Here is a 20,260-nt window from a genome sequence, read left to right on the forward strand (position 1 = left end):
CCAAATATAGAAAGAAAAACCAAGAAAGCTTTGGAAAAAGCAGTTTATTCACATGAATTCACAAAAACATATTCATAACTGCTATTGTGTTTTACTGAAACTCAAAGCCTGTTTTACTTCATTATGAAACGTTTCATTTGGTCTTATTTTTCTTTGTGAATTTAAACTGCATTACCTTTTTGACCTCATGCCATCATTGCGCCTTCTTGTATGAGAGGTGTGTGGGTCAGTGGCTGTGTAGGTATAGGTCGGTCTCTTCCTCAACATGAACACCTGTTGGAGACACTAAATCCCTTTTGTGCCCGCAGCCCCTCTTAGTGGATTACCATGACAACGGCCATTCATATAATGGCTGAAGACTGATTAGACAGCTTCACATGGTCGGTTATCAGAAGAGAGACCATTATTTTACGGAGGAGGTGGGGGGAGGGTCTGAAATTGGGAGACTATGCAAATAGTTTTCTGTTAGTCTTTGCCTGCTGTGTGGTCTCCAATACTTCGAGTTAGAGTTAGCTGGAGTTTCAAACGGGGGATATATCTATCCAACATCACAAGCCCGACTCATGTTTGAAACTAGTAAAGACAGAAAAACATCTCATCAAATATCTTGTAGTCAATAAGCAAGAGAGGAATAAAGCACTAATGGAAACATTTCAGCCTTTAATACATCAGTGGAAGTCATTTTTAAAGGACTGATTTGGAGGCAAAGGGACAAACGTAAAGCATCGTGGACACAAATAGCAACGTAAACAGATACAAGCACTAGGCAGACAAATTACAAACGGCATACAGTTCGTAACACAACGTGCTATGCATTTATGTAAATAAAGACAATAACTCAAACTAAAGTGTTAAAATATTGTTAATAGATTGTACTGTCACATTCCTACATTTGGTTTAATATATATAAAAAAAATTTCACAAAAGCAAATTAATTAGAAAGGCAAATAGTTCACTCCCTTTGGGTAAAAAACATTCACATTAAAAACTGGGATGTAAATATATGGTCCTCTAATATAGTTTATATCAGTGGCTATTTGACAGTTTTTGCACAATATATCACCAATAACTGACTATTTAATCAAAATAAGTCAAACAATCCATTGCATTCAACTTCCTGTGATTCAGGCTTGGCACTTCCATTTCAAATAGTGATTTTCTGTCGCTTCAGTAAAAGTCAAACTGATCCTCGAACACGGTGATGCAAGAATCATTACTTTGCTCAACTCTATTAGTCACAGTCAATTCCTTGTCACAATTATATTAAAGCAGCGGCTCCAGGACAATACCACCAACGTGAACGTAAATAATGAATTATTAATGAATCCTCCATCACTGCATGTTTAGCGTTCAGTTATTCAGTTAGTATGTTAATATGGTAAGACTATTAAATCATTTAACTATCAAACACTACATTGTAATACCTATAATCTAAACCAACATATATTATTACAAGATAATAAAACTGAGTAAGTTCAGATACAAATCGTACTTCTTACAAGGAAGGCTAAACATTGCGCTGTTACACTACTTGTGTGATTGTTACATTTTAAAATAACTTTCTTAGCTTTCAGCATACATTCAACAATGAATTTGTGCAATAAGAAAAAAACAGAAGAGACCATTGAATTCTGGTGTTTTTCATAACCTTAGCGACCACATCCAGTCCTATGATTTCCACTTCAAACCCCATTAAAAATATGGGTAATAATAACTACAGATTTGCAGTTTTTGTGTTCACCTCTCATTTGATTGGATTTTGCTGAGCCCTTCAGGAGTGGTTAATCATAAAGTCTCATAGGAAATTTGAAAAAAATTTGAGTGAATGAGGGAAGATGTGTAATAACAACACAGTCCTAGGAGACTTATCTTAAATCATTTCCCTCAACAAGCTGGAAATTTAGAGCACAATTTAGAACTTAAACTAATAAAAGTTAATTGTTTTTTTTTTTTAGTTAACCCCCTCAGGCTTCAGTGTTTTCTTTTTCATCCTTCTTCTTCTTGCTCTTTTTCAAGAATGAAGGTGTGCGGAACTTGGTTTTCTTTTTCTTTGGGGACTTGGTTGGAATCTCAGGGGTTTGATCCTCCCTTGAAGAGATGGAGATCTCCACTGTTTCCGCAGTGCTCAAGCTCAGCTTGGATACCTCAATGCTCAGATCCTCCTCCAGCTCTGCCAAGTGGTCTTTTCCATTAGGAATTGTGTCTGTCGACAGATGAAACCAAGTCAGTGAAGCGGGATGTGGATTAGAACCGCACCAGGCAGGACTTATTATTATAACAGTGACATAAAACACAGAAACAAACAAGCGACTACTTCCAACACCTAAAAATGTCAATATCTACTAATGAGCTAATTACCTTTTTTAGCTGGTGTCATTATGGGAGAAAGGGAGAGGGAGATAGTGGAACCATCAAATGTTATCTCATCAGCATCAGTGGCATCATCCTCTTCTGTAGAAAAACATTTTAACCATCAAAGATCAGTCATTTATCAAAGACGCTGACTTTAAAGAGTTCTCTTCAAGCTATCAGAAGCAGCACAAGGTGAGTGATTTTATACAAAACCATTTAGACACAAGGCAATTCAAAATGATTTACAGAGGTACAGAGTGAATTGAAGATAAGACGGTCAAAGCAATTAAAAAGAAATTATGCACTAAGAGCATAAGACTTAAAAACAAGACACTAGTGTAACAGTACAACTGCATATAAAAGACAAAAAGAAAATGCAAAGAGGTGCAGATAAACAGATTTAAGTGGTAGGATTTCCAGGAAAGCTGCAGTAGACAGTAATGTTTTAACAATGATTTAAATGAGCTGATCTTTTAGCGCTCAGGCAGAAACTAAAAGAGGCTTCGTGCTCCTGATTCTGGATTGACGATTCATAAAAATGAATCAGATATACATTATATTTTGGACCAAAACAATTTAGTGCTTTGTAAACCAGTAATAGGATTGTAAAATATATACTTTGACACACACTGATCTTATATGTGTAATGTGCTCTAGTTCTTTGCTGTCGGCGAAAGCAGCATTCTGTAGAAGCTGCAGCCGTCTGATTGATTTCTTTACTGAGACCTGTAAAGACACGTTACAGTAATGCAGTCTAATGAGAAAAAAAAACAAGTGTTCCTGTACTTTATTGAGACAGAAATCCTTTACTCGTGCTATAGTTCAAGGTGGTAATAGACAGACACAGTAATTGTCTTTATGTGGCCATTGCAATGTACGCCTGTGTCCACAATTACAGAAAGATTCATGGTTTGATCTGTGGATTTTAGCATTAAGGAGCTGAGGTAAGCATTGACTTTTAATCTTTTGTCTTTGGGGCCAAACACAATTACTTCCCTTTTTTTCCCCCATGTTATGTGTATAGAATTGATTCCTTCAGTGCACCATGAAAATAATGGACTGAATTTTTGTAATGATGCTGTACTATTACTAGCAGGTGGCTATAGTCGTGCTAGCTGCTATATGAGGCTGTACGTTCACACAGCAGTGATTTGAGCTAAATGCATACAGATACTTGTGATTGATACTGACACCAACTAATACATTTCCATTACTGTTATCTGAATCAAAAATGACATGAAAAGATTGACTTATTATTGGTTGGTAACTGGGGTCAAAGGTTCTGTTTACTTTTCCGCAGCATAAAATATTAACAACCATCAGCAATACAAAGTTAATTAGCAGGTTGCTATGAAAGCTCACAGTTAAAATGTCTAACTCAAGACTGGCAGAAGGACCTGCATTTATTTCAGGAGCTGAGTTGCTGAAGATCATGTGACAAAATATTTTGCTATTTTGTTTGAAAGGCAAAATTTGAAGATAGTACATTTTGAAATGAATTCCTGTAAAACTGTAGGCAAAAGTCCCTCGGCTTCACAACAATCGACTGCAGGCGCTCAGTGTGAAGTCCCTGTACAGTTACTGAGGTAAACAGTCATGGATGTAACTCTGGATCTGGATCCTACCATGTTGTCAAACACATCTTTTACATTAGTATAACAAGCCCTTAACTGTCATGGCTCTGAGGCGGATATGTAGCAGTCAATGTTAGCGATTAATCCAGTTTATATGTAAATATTTTTTAAAATATTAATATTATACAAATATAGATGAAAGTGACCAGAAGCTCACTGATATTTGAGTATCAGTGAGATTGAGACCAGAACTAATTTATGAGCAGTTCTCAGTACCCATCCCTGCACTCATCTACATGACAGCACTGAAGAAAAGGTCACCAGAATCTTTAGGATTCTTCCTCAGGGTACGATATCTGTTCAAAACTTGTAATCAATCCATTATCCGTTGAAATTATCTGGAGGTCTGTAAAAAAAAAGAATGCACTGCCACTGAGAGTCATGCTGTTTGCATGGAAACATGAAGCATTGAATCCAGCACTGGTTTATTAGCTGACACATTGAGACAGTGAAAAACAAAGGTGCTACTCTAATGCATAGCTGTCGACATTGTCTCCCTCCTATGCTCATCACAAAAATGTGTGACAACATCAGTATTTATATTGCTCATCTCTCACTGTCTCTGTGAGCTGATTCTACATCTCAGAGGAAGATTGAAGCCATAGGCATTTTTTCTCCTGTTGGCATTAGATTTAAGTAGTTCCAATGTTCCTTTAATCTAATTTATAGCCACTAAACTAAACCACAGACAATAAAGTCATTACAATTTATGTATTATTTCTTAATGTGTCTGTTTCCACTGCAGAATTCTTCAGATATCTACACTAAACGGATCCCCAATTCTGCTTTTCCGGTTTCTTGTTGGTGTTGCTTGGTGAAGCCAGATTAATTTATCTCTGCATCATCACTTTCTTTAATGACCTCTGTGATCCCAAAGGATTAATTCATCATAACAGCATGCCCTGTCAAACTACATGGGATTATATCTGGTATGTTTTTTGTTCTAAATCCAATGAGATAAAATAGAGATTTTCTGTGCCACTAAAGAGTAATGCTGCACAGTAAGATACCTTCTTGGCCTTGCCGTTTTCTTTCTACTGTATTCTTGTACTCTTCCAGCTCCTTCTGTGTGAGATTATTGAAAGGGTTGGGAGGAAGAGAGCGGGTGTACTCCTCATCCTCGATGATGAAAGCCTGATAAAAAAAGAGAGAAAGGCATTACATTCACCAGATGTAGTATATTTTGCATTGCAATTTACTCGCATGGAACAGTGAGTTTGGTTTGTTTCATTGAAAGGAAAATCTCGATTCCATGAATGTGATTCTCAAATTTCTAGCGCTTTTCCAGGAAAAGTAAACATAACTGTAATATATAATAAATAACATAATCAGTAAAGATATTTTCCTTTTATCTGATTATGGGGTCACATTATCCTAAAAATCGATTAAGTTTGTTTGAGTACGGTAGTAGCAGGAGATTTGTTTCAGCAACAGGATATTAGACTTATTGAGTTATTGTATGTACTGTAAGACTGGATTACAATAAATTTATTTTAGAAGCATTTTTTGGTTGGGCCTAAATTTATTGAAAATCTCTCAACATTCACACAAGAATCAATAAAATGCTTGACAAAATGTCCTACCTGTGCGCAAGCTGGCTGCATATAAAGGGCCGTGCTACACTACCATCCTAGCTTGACTGCTGTCAGTACAGCACAGGAGCCATGCCCTACATTTTCTTACGTGTAAACAGAGGGTAATCTGATACAGTCAGTGCTGACAATGATGGGCTGAGGAATGTGTTGCTGCAGCAGCGAGACTCTAACCAATGCAGTAACACAAGACACACCATGGCAGACAGCAAAGACTCCTGGGTGTCGATGTTAGGAAGTGTCTGAAACTGTTGAAAAATACTGTGCATTGATTCACACTTACTGTTGGCCATGAAAAAGTATGCTAACTGTTTTTGCACACTTTTAGTATCTGAGTTTTGTTAGACGGACCCTTGTTGGGGCTCCTTCCTTGGCCTTTGGTCAAGCAAAACGTTCAACTGTTTTTTTTTTAAATTAACTTAAGAAAAAATAATACTGTTGATGATGAGGTTACTCAATTGCAGGGCAAACAAAATGCACCAAAGTGTGCTTAGCAAATCCAGGAAAAGATTCTGCGTTGTTCCGTATGTTTGTAACTTTTCAATAATGTAAATGTACTCACTGGTCCTGGGATGGTGTCCACAACAATGCCTGAGAGCAACTGAGATTTTGGTCCTGGGGTCATCTGGTCCCCCCTATGTTGCTCTTTTATCTAAATATCCAAACAAAATCACATTAGTGAATCAATCATGAGTGTCTTTAATTCAGCATTTTAGGCTTTTTTTTTTTAACTGACCAATAGAAATAATGGTTGTTACACCGTAACTATTTTTCACAAATTTGTTGGTCTTATCTGCATGAATATACTGAAATACAACCATAGTACTAATTTCTGTCATACATCGTGTGTGTGTGTGTGTGTGTGTGTCTGTGTAATCTGATGGATCATAATTGTGGTGCACTGACCTAATTTTGCTGCTTTGAGGTAGAAATGGGGTTAGAGACACAAAGCTACCACTAATGTGCAGAAGAGATAATAGAGATAATGGGGTTGGAGTGGTCTCCTACAATTTTAGCTTTACATCCAGGTGTGGATGATTTACATCGCAATGTTTTGATACTGACCCAGATCTGGTCTATGGAACACATTGTCCAGTCTTGGCTTGATGCAGCTATTCGCTCGATTGAAATCATGTCTAGAAAAAAAAATGTTGATTTTACTGACCCGATTCCTCTTATCCTGAACCTCTGTAGGATCAGTGTTGAGTGGGACAAACTGGTTGGGGTCCTCAATCTTTATTGGTGTGCCAATTTTGTTGCCTGGCTGTGAAGACTTCATCCACTGAGAGGCAAAGAAACAGTAATTAGAAAAGGGACTCCATGATTTAAAACGTGCGTTTATAAAACTGGCCACAAGGGAGCAGTCTAATACAAAAGAAGGTGGCTGCCAGCATTACGGCTTCCGTCAGAGGCCACAACAATGGCGGGGTTTGATCATTTCATTTTTTTCGTACAAATCTAGGAATTAACGCACCATGGTTTTAGTCCTTGGGCTGACATCCCCGCTGGGTGAAGGCTCAGGAACATTGACCTTCAGGTAGCTGTTGGGCGAGTTGAGCCACCTGGTTCTTTCTCTCTGCTGCTTCTGCATCATGAACTTGAAAGGACTTCGCAGACCCACCTCAGAGTGTTCCTGTGGGACTGCAGACACCGTGGCAGGGATCTCCACATCGTTCTTAGAGCGGGGTTTTTCTCGCACAATGGGGTTCCTGTAAGAGTAGCCTGTTCTGTAACCCTAAAAGATCACACAACGTTGAGACATTACAGTATTCCACTTGGTTTTTGCCAGAGGTGAAACAGATGGCTTTATTTTTCACTGTTCTTCAGTCAGTCATCTTCAGATTACCACCGCTATATCTGCCGCAGCGGGTCAGGGGGAGCCGGACCCTATCTCGGCGGCATAGGGCGTGAGACACTCCGGGCACAACGCCAGTGCACCGCGGAGCCACACACAAAGACATACAACCATGCACACACACACACACACTCATTCCTACGGGCAATTTGGAACGGCCAATCAACCTGAAGCGCATGCTTTTGGAGGTGGGAGGAAGAACCCAGAGAGAACCCACGCAGACACGGGGAGTATTTACTCAAAAAGCTAAAGCTGTTTAAATCAAAGCTGTTCAAATCAATCCACTGGACTTGAAGAAAGTGGACTGATTTTAACAGCTTTGGATAACCATGACCTGGATAACTGAGAACCTACACAGACTTCCTCATAAAGCATTAAATAAGAATATCAACTATAAAAGATACACAGGCCGCTCTGCTTGCAGTAAGATGATGCCTTTAAATATTTTAAGGGCGTTGTACATACAAACAGCTTCATCTCAGATGTGCGTCCTTTCAGAGGGACGGAACAGACTTTGGTTTCAAAGACTGCGCTGTTAACAATACATTAAAAATGAGAAAAACAAAGTGAAAACTGTTGGGAACTCGCACTATGTGTAGAGCGCAGTCTGAGGCCAGTGTACAACCTTACAAACCAAATCAGAAAAGGCAATTTTATTTCAAGCAATATGACAAGTTAAACACAAAAAGAAATCTACACTCTGGTCTCTTCAGAGTCGCACTGTGAGCAAGCAATCATCGTCTTACAGTAGGGTTCACAGTGTCACCAAGAGAACAGTAAGTTCCAAAAAACTTTTAGTGTCACGTGAATGGTCGTAGTTTTTTGGGAACATGCTGATATATACTGTATAGTCAAATCTGAAACAAACAAAGAGCAAATAAAGTCATTCAGGATCAACCCTACAATATTATGTATATTGCTGTCTACTGACTGTTGGCTATGTCTACAATGTGAATACAAAAAAAGGATGGATGGTAAAGAGACCCTTTTCATGACAGCTGTATATATTGAAAGACAATCCTCAAACTTCTTGTCCATTTCATCTCCTTATTTGTATTTCCAAAGCGAATATTATCCTTTAAAATACATGTATTTAAATACACATTCCTGCTCCAAACCACCCATACAAATTATCAGCAGTGACCTTTTGGGATCGTTTTTGACATTGTTGTGATGTTTTCCGGCATGGACAGCAGACCTCGGAAGAAAAGGCCAAATTCGATTTCAGAACTGAGCATACTGCAGCCTTCACACTGAGCGATTGTGCAGTCCGTGTAGTGATAAGTGCACTGTCAATGCCTCTCCGGCTGGAGGCTATGGTTGCGGGTGGGCGGGCTATGATCACACAGAGCTAACACAGCTGCAGGCACAGTTGTTAGTGAGGAGCACACTCAAATAGATCCAGTCCCCATCTACTGTGTCCATAGAGTATGTCAGGGCCTAACAAAGAGGCTATGTTTCCTTTGCTGTTATCAGTCTGTTGGTAGCAGAACATCTAAAAACATGCAGCTCTGGCAGAAGTATGCATCCTCTTTATCATCACGAGGCTACGTTTTCATCTGACTGCATTTGTTGTTTGGTTTGTTTATTACCATGTTAAACTGCTGAATTATACCAAAGATTTATCTGTGAGAGGTGGGCTGTGGGCTAGGCAAGCTAAACAGACATCTGTAGAATAGTTCTTTACTGAATGCTATTCTGGATACACCAATTACTGTAATTATAATGAAACAATGTTCACAAGCACAATAGAACAATAAGACTCAATTTAACAAATCACGTCAGATTAGATTAAAAATCTAGCTTCATTGTGTTCTCTGATCAAATGCTTCCTGAGGAAGAACCAGAGAGAGGAAACTCAAAGCATGATGGGTAAAGGGCACAGGTCAGGGTGCGCTCACCAGGTTATCCAGCATCCTCATGAGGGACTCGAACTCGGCCTCACCCACTTTCCACTTGAGCTCATTGTCCATCACCAGCCCAGCAGTGGCCACTCCGTGGGTCAAAGGTTTAAATTTGGCTCTGTCCAGGAGCACCAGGTTGCCCACGCCACCTGAACAACTCATAGCACTCACCTAAATAGAAAAGCATAGGGTGGTGGCATTATTATCAATTCATCTGAAGTTATATAAAAAGATATTATTCTGTGCAAACCTACTAATGACTTCCCCCCTTTTGTAATTACATTTTTTTCCAATTTCAAAAAAGACTTCAAAAGAAAATATTAATTTACATTTCAAAAGAAATGGGCTTATATGTAAAGTGAGTCGTCATCATGTATTAAAAACAAAGACAAAATCTCAGAAAAACAAACAAACCCCAGCCTGCTTTCTCCATCTCCAAACAGTTATTATCATGAAAATAATAAAATGGGTTTCAGTTTTAGTCGCGTCTCTTTCCAACCATAACCAGGACTAAAATGCAGGATGTTTGTCTGAAGACAATTCTTTCCTAAGAGATAACCCTGCTCACTTTTCCAGGAGTTACAACACTAAACAAGACAAAGCTTTCCTATGTGTGGAGAAGCTGCAGCATGGATTTACTGACAGATTCTAGTCTGACTTTTCATTTGCAGACCAGATGCTAATTTGCTGCTAACCTTTTCATCACCTCGCATCACATTGACCATCACATGTTTTTTTCTCTCTCGCTCCCTCTTACACAACCACACACATTATTCTTTGCCCTATTCACCACTCGCTGCTCTTGAGGAATGTAAACTCACGGCCTACCACATTGATGTTTGTTTCAACGTTAGCTTGTCAGCTAAGACATGTCAGCGGCATCATTATAGGGAACTCTTGAATGTGGGAAGAGCAGGTTTGAATGATTATCAATATTGACTTTTAGACCTAACAACACTCTGGAGAACTTGGCTCATGTGAATCCAAATACAGGGACAAACAGAAAACTGATAATATCTGTGGAGCCTAATCTTTATCTACATCCTGCAGCAACACGGGGTTAGATCAGATAAAAGCGGAATGAACAAAATAAATAAATAAAAACATAAAAGCTCGTTGGTACTTTAGCATTCTAAAGTTGACTAAGTTCATCATTAAGAAAAAAAGTTCAAACTATTAGGCAAAGTCCTATTGAATCAGTGCAAAATTTCACTTGAAGTACCTGAACACAGCCTTACTGAGCTTTCATTAAACACATCATGTTATCAGATCAGAGGTTATCAGACGTTACATTTCTTCTATTTTGGATACATGTAAATAATTAGTAACTTATGAAAAGAAATTTTTGACAAAAAATGTGACATATGCATAGCTTATAAATACATTTTAAAAAGGGTATTGAAACCACATGTGCTGAGAGAGGAATGGTGCAGGTTTACTTCATTATCAGGCAGAAGCAGCAACAAGGAAAGAATCAAGCTTGTCAAACCTGGATTTCACAAGCGTGCTGAGAGTGGTACATGTAGTGAAAAGCCTCTTCCACTGTTTCTCCTAAAGCCAGCAACCCGTGATTCCTCAGCAACATCACCTGAACAAAAAACATTTCAGCTGCCGGATACCTACCGCAAACATGAGGTCAACAATGGTATACACAATAAATGCATATCCACCTGTCCAATAATGAAGCTGCTAATTCATATAAGCATGAACAAACCTTCACACATATGTGACACAGTACAGGCCTAACGTCTGTACCATCCAACAAATAACAATAGTTACTATTCATTGTGGACTTATAGGCAATTTAAACTGTGGTTTCCAGCTAAAGAGGACTTCATTTTATTCTACCTAACATGTATGTAAAAGGAAAATGAGAAATGATTCACTGATATGTTATGGAGATTTAAAGTAAAATGCAATCATGATGTATTTCTAATATTACCCTCTTGTCAGGCAAGTAAGTGGTTATGTAACTGCAATTGTGATAGACATACTGTTAATGGTTCTATATTTTACACAGTAATCTCTATCATTAATTTACATTCACTAACTGCAAATAAACTCACACAGCCAGTTCCGCATACAGTATAATATCAAAAACTCATGAGAAAGTGAGACAATAATGTTATGATTTGACGGTACCTTGGCAGTAGGGCCCAGAGCTTTCTGAAACTCCACCTTCTCCTCTTTATTATCCAGGCTGCCATGGTAACCGAAGCAGCTCACGTCTCCCAGAAGCAAAGCCTCCTGGGAAATGGGCAGGAGTCCACATTTCATCGAGGACACCTGTTAACATAGGATAAAAACAAGAAAGACTTTGATGCACTCACATCTAAATAGAGGCACGTTTTAAAATAAAGCCTCATGGCGGAGTTTATGGTGTGCTGTACATTTTACAGCCAAATGATAAAAGCGTGTCAGAGGGTGTCTGCATCTAAATAACTGAGCATGACAGAGGCTGCTTTTTAATCTGAATTTCCCTCTCTGATGCAAAAGTAGAAGTTCATTCCACACAATGCTGGGAGCGTACTTACTGCTGCTGTAGCAGGGGTATGTATGTGGATGATGCATCTCACATCAGGGCGCATCGAGTAAATGGTAGCATGAGGAACAAATCCAAAGTGGTCGATACCCATGTCAGTGCAACCCTTGTCCACCACCTCTCCAATTAAGTTCAGTTTCACCTACACAAGGCAGAAAAATAACACAAAACACAGGTTATTACTTGTACACACCAAAAACCATAGGTGGCTTTATAATAAAATGCATCAATGAGGCACAAAATTCAGTCAACACTATATACAGTAAATGTATGTTCGTGTGTGTGTGTGTGTACACACTGAAAAAAATCCTCAGCTCTTCCTTACTTTTGAACAAAAAAGTGCAATGTTCAAAATGATTCATACCTTTCTCAATAATAATTGTTGATCACATTTTTCCATGTTTCCACCGCTACCTTTCATCCTTAGCAATGAGCTCCAGCTCTTTCAGGTTGGAAAGGTCTAGAACTCTGGCTGGGCCACGCTAATGTTAACATAAATGTTTTTGTCCGCAATTTCTTCAACACTTTTGCTGTAAGAATGAAATGTCCACTGGTACCCAAGGCTAAGTTTCCTTTCAGACTGCTGGTGTTGTTTTTCATGGTGCCGTCTACTTTGATTAGGTTCCTTGGTCCATTGGTTGAAACACACCCTCTAAAGCATTAGGTTCCCTCCAACATGTTTGACAGTGGGGATGGTGTTCTTCAGGCTGAAAGCTCCTTCTGTTTTATGCCAAACAAAAGACATACTATGGTGGATAAAATTAATTTTTTGTTTCATCCAACCATAAAGCAGAAGAGCAGAAGTCTTTTTCTTCATCCATATGAGCATTTCCAAAGACTAAGTGAGCTTTTGTATGTCTAGAGAAGTGACGTCATCCTAGGTTTGCATCCATGGACCACCACATTGTTGGACTGTCCACCAGACTTACCAGGATGGCCTTGGTGGTGATTCTTGGGTTCTTTTTCACCTCTCTCACAATCCTCCTACTCATTGTAGGTACTTCTGGCTTTCAACCACATCCTCTGAGGGTTCCCATAGTTCAGAATGTCTTGTACTGTTTAATAATACTGTGCATTGTAGCTACTGGAACTTGAAAACATTCAGCTGACTTGTGAGCAGCCACAACACACAGCCACAGGCCCTGAGTGATTTTGATTGTCTTAGCTACGACTGTTCACAAACCAACTGCAGAGAACCTGTTTTTTTTAAATTGTTGAGTTGATTAAAACTAACCCTAACCTAATTAATCAGGGAAAAGAGTACACTTTAGAGCAGCTTGGACTATTTGTAATGGCAGTCCATTTGGATTTTCTCCATGACTGCAACAGTGCAAAGTGAATGAATAACAAACCACTTTTTGTTCAAATGTACAGTAAATAAAAGCTGATATTTTTTCAGAAATCCTTGATGCCCCAAATGGTCAATCACTTTACAAATTCATCCAACTTGCATAGCAGGTTCGTGGATTTTCTTGACAATGTGGGCTGAACACGCGGTCACTTAACTTACCAAATTTGCTGCTGTCACCTCAGCAAAAGACAGACCCCTCGGACTCATCAGAACATGGTCCTGCTCTTTATTAACACGCACCTGAGGAAAAATTAAGACATAAGTAAGACCTAAGATGTTTGTGTCAGATACTTCAATAAGAAATAAATTCCAAGATTCTGATACATTATTATTTTACCACCATAGATTCATGGATTTAGCCGATCAATACAATGACAGGACGATTTAAGGTGAAGTTTGACTTCGACTGTGATTGGCTGCTTGACTGGCATTAATTCTCAACTGAAATGCTTGAAAGGAAATGACAGCTCAAAAAGTTAAATTTGCAGGAACCCAGAATTGTTATGATTTCTTTAACACAACGCTCTGTTAAGCTTCCAATTACTTGGACAGTTCAACAGTTATCCTCTTTCTTATAAAGTCAAACCTGTTCTTTTACTTGTGTCACATGTTTTTCACAGGCATAGAGTAGGCAACAGGAGCTCATTTATCACTTTCCTGTAATCGTTTTTTAATTTGTTTATTTGAAAATTCACTCTTGCCTACCTCAGTTACTACACTGCACAATTTAACTGTTTTTTAAGTCCCTATAGAATTTCTGAGACATATCTATCTACGAGTGATCAATATGATGCTTCTGCAGGATTCATTATGTCTCAAAATATATTAAGAGTGGACCAAAGTGACTAAAGCTATGCATGTTTTTTTTTTTTCTTTATTGTGACCTAGCAGCTATTCAGACCAAGCAGAAACATTGCAGTACAGGAACAACAGTACAGGAGTTAAAGCTTTCTACACTCTGGAAAACTCAAAAATCAGCGTTTGGTTTGATAAAACTTGCTTTCTAGGCTCTGCCCTTGGGGAAAATCTTAGCTTTACATCTTGACATCACAGGTGTTCAAAACATATTTCAGTGTGAATTCCTGCTCTTGGGGACCTGTACATATTCAAAAATGTGCCTTTGGAAACCTTCAATAATACAAGGTTTAAGAAAAGGAAGAGGTATTCCCTGTTAAGCCTTCCAGAAGCCAGCGACTACAAGACCCGCATAAAGACGTACAAGGCTTGTGTGACATATATAAGCAGGTGTGTAGTGGAGCAGGGTGGTGAAGTTGTACTCACAGTAATATAGGAGCTTGTAAAACGAGCCCAGTGGAAGAGGTCAACGAGGCGGTACAGGCTGGCCAGCCTGCAGCGACTTAGTTTCTCCCCTTTGGCGAAGGAAGGAGACTCAATGCCATGCAAGTCATTGACTGGGGTCACCATCCCAACGCCTGCGATGAGACATAATATCATCTGTTATTTTCCTTAATTCAATTCATTCCCCTATCCAGCTAAACTGGATTTTTTTTTTGGTAATGTAGTGGCAGTTGTATTCCAAGCTGCTTTTGGATGTCTGAGTTAAGTCACCCTATGGAGGAATCTCATTTTAGCTGCTTCAGTACATACATAATGCTATTCTTGTAATCGTGACAAGATCTCAACATCAGAGCAACCCACCAATTTCTGACAAAAAAAAGTGTCTAAAGATTTGGGGGGACTCTTTTCACACAACTGCAAACAACGTAAGTGTGTCCTGAAAATCATGGCCTGATGATGCTAACAGTACCATGTCATCTGCAAAAAGCAGGGATGCAATTTGAAGCTTCCTAGACACCCTCCTCACCCCAAACACACCTTTATATCCTGTCCATTAAAAGCATAAACAGGATCAGAGTCAAGGGCAAACATTGGAGGAGTCCAACACCCAGGGAATGTGTTTGACTTTGTGCTGTGAGAAGGGCACAACCCTTACATGTGATGTATTGTGATTATCAGTGTTTGTGCGTTCGTCCATTAGTCCACCAAATGTCTTCGCAACCGTTGCAGATAGAAAGATGAAACAAAAAGCATTACTCGGGTGGCATAGGGGATGAAAATGAGATGGTGACCATGAGAAAAGTAGGTCAAGGTCAAATTTCAACTTTTGTACACTCAGGAACCGGATAAGATAGAAAGACGAGGGAGAAGGCCAGTGTGAGTAAGACCATAGATCAAAGCTAGTGCTTTCATCTATGAAAGTAGGTCAGAGCACTAGCTTGATCTTTGACCTATGCAAGTAGGTCAGGGTCAAATTTTGAATTCAGGGATGTCGTGGGATGTTGCAGTCTCTGACTGCTTTGTTTATAATGGGTTGGTTCCTCATAGCAACAGCTACAGCAGCTCATATTCTTGTATTAGACCATCTCCAAGGCTACAAACCACATGAGGTCTGAATGAGCAAAGTCTCATGACTTCCATAGCAAGCCTTCAAGCACCAAGTGTTGGTCTATTGTTCTGCAGCCAGGACTGAATCTGCACTACCCCTCCTATAACGCAGGTTTGACAATTGGTTGAAGCCTCTTCTCAGGCATCCGAGGATAAATTTACCCTTAAAGTGACATGATTTGCCTCCACGGCTTATAAAAAGACTAAAAAGACTGAGCATCCGAGAGACAGAGTCTGCAGCTGAAGCTGAAAATAGGCCTTTCTCAAAATTACCAACAAGAAAGTGAAGGATATTTTGCGGCTGTAATTTCATAGGGATTTCATGATACAGGACCCCATCCTCAAACGTAACTAGCCTTTTACAGAGCTGATCTGCCTGAGTGAATTCAGTTATTTCCTGCAGAGACATTTTCAAAATGCTGACAATTTTTAAATGTACTCTTTACAGCTCCACTCTTTATGACCTCCCTGGAAATAGAGGACAAAGACATTCTGTAAACACAGCTAGCATTGGAAACTGCTGTAACTGATTACAAAATTGTCTTATGGGCTCCTTAACAGAAACACTGTTGATAAGGAATGTTGTCAATATTTTGCCTTTTCTGCTGTTCTAGGATTGTTCAGTGTCACAAGAGCCTGACAAATCAGCCTCTGACAAAGAAGATATTCAGCCTGCATAATGCTCACAGAGGATACACACTGAATAAGAATCAGACCCGAGGCGAGATAGATGGAGACATTCACACACACACACACATACTGCCACTCACTGATCGGCGAAGTCAGGGGACCAACCCCTCCCAAGGTGCTGGCCATGACTAAGTCAGCAATCTGTCTGAGTGCCAGGAGACCCGTAGGATTGTTGCCCTTCGTCACCTGGTCGTGAATCAGCCCTTCCAACTCATCTTTAAACACCTGCAACCAAAGAATGAAAGAACTGCTTTCAGGATAATACGAGGACTGATTAATTTTTTTTTTTTAAAAAGCAACATTTGCAAAGCAAGTCAAAGAAAACCCCTCATTCTATCAATTCCTCATGAAACGTCAAGGGAACACAGCACGAATTCAGGAACTTTATTACAGAAGTGCACAAATCAGGACAGCGTTACACCACTAAAAGCCTCTTTGTTTATCTGTGAAAGAAACAGGGGGGGATTGCATTAAACCTGACAATCATTTTCTTCCTCTCAGAGCAGTCTGAATCTTGAAACAGCACTATTTTCCTGTGCGCAGCTAAGCTCCAGCATTCTGCTTCATCTGACTCTGGTTCCCATGGTGATGAGATGATTTGCACTTGTTGGGCCCCGTTATGCAATTGCAGTTGAGTGTGGGCATGTCTTATTTCTGTGCACTTCATCGATATATGCTTCATCTAACCACACTGCACAGCTCTTTATATTATACAGAGATAATTTCTGTCGCTACACAAACTACATGTAGGTGCAGAATCATCGGAAAATCCAACAATCGAACTGTTTTCATTATCACAGAACACCGAACGAAAGATGCCTTCAATATGCTTGTTTTTCCCAACAATGAGTCCAAATCATAAAGATATTTACTGTGCTAGACTAAAGAAAATTGGAATATTCAGGAATTACCTCAAATACCCACATGCTGGGAAAGTGCTCATATTATGCATAGTAAATTCACTGCTAAAACCATATCTATGAAGAGCCTAACGTTCCGATGATGACAAATGTCTCTCTGACTAATCCACAGCTATATCTTGTTTGTAGGACGGTACTTATGGCTACATACAGGACTCTGCAGGATTTGGGTGACCCTCTTCTTATCCTCCATCATGTTGAAGTCCTGCCTCAGATCTGGCGACATGGTCTTCCCACGGATGCAATCGTGGTCATTCTCATCCTTGGTGCTGCTGTTGGACAGGGGCAGGGTGAGAGACCCCGCCATGGACTTCACCCCAACCTGACTCATTGCTGTCTGCACAGCCTCCTACTCGTGTCCTGGAAAGCTGCATAGACAGGATTTTTTTTTAAAACAAACAAAGAATACCATCACATTCCAGCTGTCAAGGAGAGCAAGTTGCTTTTAACACAAAAGATGCTGCATGGCTTCAACTGTGACTCATGTAATTACAGTGATAGAGACAAAAGCGAGGTGGGTGTGTGTAGTGTGTGTGTGTGTGTGTGTGTGGGGGGGGGGTATTGTTACATGACTGATGCTGTTTTCAAAGCTGTTGGTGCGCAAAAATGGATAAATCAGCCTCATCTGTGGTGAGAGCCTCATGTTAAGAGTTTTAAGAGAAATAAAAGTAGGGCATGAGAACATCTCGGCTCACCACAAACAGGATCCAAACCACACTCCTACAAGTGCGTATTCTTTTTTTCTTTTCTTTTTTTTCTTTCAGAGGCTCGTAAAATGTGTCCTGCTCTGCCAGAAGTTGTAAAGCTTTTGTCAGAACTAAACAAAAGGTCGGCCTCATGCAAATCAGGCGGCTTTACGCGCAGTTAGCACCTTTGGCGCAGCCATGATACCTGGACGCGGGGGGTGGAGGGAGACAGAGGACATTCTGCCAGGACTACATTTACTTAACATTACTGCTCTGGAAATTAGCCACAGCAAAGTGTAATAAAACTTTTACATCTGCTTCAGCTGCAGCACCGAGCTGTAGGTGCATGGCATTAAATTACAGCATTAAACCGTTCAGACTAAAGCAAAGCGCGAAGGGCCTGAGCGACACTTTGGGAGTTGTTCAAGCTCCAATGGGAACAAAGCGAACCCACGGAAAACTTAAAAGAGGGAAGTGGAAGTTAGAAAAAGTACCTGGAAAAGAAACGCGGAGTTCGTCAATAAATTGCTCCAGACGAGAAGATGTCGAGTTTCCCCCGCCGGAGGCTCCAAAAAAATAAAAAAATAAAAAAAATGTGCGCAACGGTAAATCAACAAGAACGGGTGTCACGCTCGGTTCGGATACATCGTGGTAAAAAAAAACAACAACAACAACAAAAATAAAACATATACAACTTCCAAATTTTTGCGCAACTTGATGCTGCGACAGTCCGGTAGGCGGTAGGCAGACGAAACCCGCTGCGATCGTTGGAAGAGAGTTGGAGAAGAATGAAGAGTGGCTGCGCGCAGGAGGATGTGGGTGTGTTTGTGTGGGAAAAAGGAAAAGTGACCATGTGACTTCACTAGTAGACCCCCCCCCACACACACACACCCCCACCCACCCAATAATCAACCAACCTTAATGTTGCAGCGGGACAAAGGAATGGTCATTCCAGATCAGCGTTATTAGGCGTTAAACGTCACCCTATGACGCGTCATGGAGTCTGCCTGCATGAGTCTGGTGGCTGTAGGACTTTATTCCTCCTGAAGGAACTTGTTATTTCAGGTCGCTGCTGTTCAGGGGCGCAGCCGAACGATCAGCCTCACCGGGGCTCAGGCGCTCTTCCCCCAAAGTGTCATTTATCTTGATTTTGCGCTACACGCATGACTTTATCTGACTTCTGTATCAGATTGGAAACAGGTTATACAGTACACCATAAAAAATTGGAGAAGATGATTGTTTTTATTGTTTTCTTTTCTGTGAATTTATGTGTAAGGCATTAATTGGCAGTATCAATAGTCAGTTATTTTCATATGAACAAAACTAAAAATTGGTTAGTACCAGTTATTATAGTGTTTTCAGTTATACTATATAAAAGGAATATAAACCAGGGCTTTGAACCGGTTCATGGAACAAAAGCAAAAACCAGAAAATATTTCCATTTGCCAGGAACGAAAACAAGACGAACAAGAACCAAAGCAGTCAGAGACTGCAACATCCCACGACACCCCTGAATTCAAAATTTTACCCTGACCTACTTACATAGGTCAAAGATCAAAGCTAGTGCTCTGACCTACTGTCATATGTCAAAGCACTAGCTTTGAGCTATGGTCAAACTCACACTGGCCTTCTCCCTTGTCTTTCTATCTTGTCCGGTTCCTGAGTGTAAAAAAGTTAAAATGTGACCATTACCTAATTTTCTCAAGGTCGAGTAATGTGCTTTTTATTTCATCTTTCTATCTGCAACGATTGGAAAGATATTTGGTGGACTAACAGACGGACGGACAGACGGACAGACAGACGGACGGACGGACCGAACACACAAACACTGACAATTACAATACTGTACATCACCGCTTTGAAGCAGGATGTAAAAACTATATTTTTTTAATGTTCTGGAACAGAACTGGTTATTCCCCAGACTCTGTTCTGAAGCTTTGAAGCTTTGAAATTTGTTGTTACCTATTTATATTTACAAGGAACGTTATTAACCGGTTTGGGAACAATATTTTTTTTTTGTTCTAACCAGTTCAGGCACATCATTTCTTGGTTGGAATGTAAAACCGAAAACGTTATAATACTGTTTCTGTTTGTGACAAACCAAAAGCAAAAAATTCTGGTTCAAAGCTCTGATATAAACACATGAAATACACTACATTGGTGGATGAATGGTTAAAATCAGTTGTATAGCATTTCCAAAAATCCCTTCAAATCATTTCATTGGAGCTGCTTTTAAACTGTTATTCGAGGTTTATTGAATGCAACACAACTGATTTGTGCAATGTCCAGGTGGTTTTAGTGAAACAATGATCTTTATGAAGATATTTA

At 39.7% G+C, this 20,260-nt stretch overlaps 1 protein-coding gene across 3 annotated transcripts; it reads right to left on the reverse strand.

The window, feature by feature from the left end:
• Positions 1 to 647: 647 nt before the first annotated feature.
• On the reverse strand, positions 648 to 18,978 carry add3b (adducin 3 (gamma) b). Of its 3 annotated transcripts, none has more exons than XM_068326938.1 (15): positions 18,850 to 18,978; positions 17,398 to 17,614; positions 16,407 to 16,551; positions 14,512 to 14,663; positions 13,390 to 13,470; positions 11,872 to 12,021; positions 11,480 to 11,623; positions 10,827 to 10,925; positions 9,335 to 9,508; positions 7,053 to 7,313; positions 6,744 to 6,860; positions 6,141 to 6,230; positions 4,997 to 5,120; positions 2,359 to 2,451; positions 648 to 2,203 (listed from the first exon to the last, which is right to left on the reverse strand). In XM_068326938.1, exons 2-15 carry the CDS (start codon positions 17,575 to 17,577, stop codon positions 1,965 to 1,967), a joined length of 2,049 nt encoding a protein of 682 aa, XP_068183039.1. In that variant the 5' UTR covers positions 17,578 to 17,614; positions 18,850 to 18,978; the 3' UTR covers positions 648 to 1,964. The 3 variants fall into 3 exon arrangements, with proteins under 3 accessions (XP_068183039.1, XP_068183040.1, XP_068183038.1); XM_068326939.1 differs by lacking the exon at positions 18,850 to 18,978 and adding an exon at positions 18,625 to 18,747; XM_068326937.1 differs by lacking the exon at positions 18,850 to 18,978 and adding an exon at positions 18,427 to 18,733.
• Positions 18,979 to 20,260: the final 1,282 nt, after the last annotated feature.

The sequence above is a fragment of the Antennarius striatus genome, chromosome 11 (genome assembly GCF_040054535.1).
Source record: "Antennarius striatus isolate MH-2024 chromosome 11, ASM4005453v1, whole genome shotgun sequence".
Classification (NCBI taxonomy): Eukaryota; Metazoa; Chordata; class Actinopteri; order Lophiiformes; family Antennariidae; genus Antennarius; species Antennarius striatus.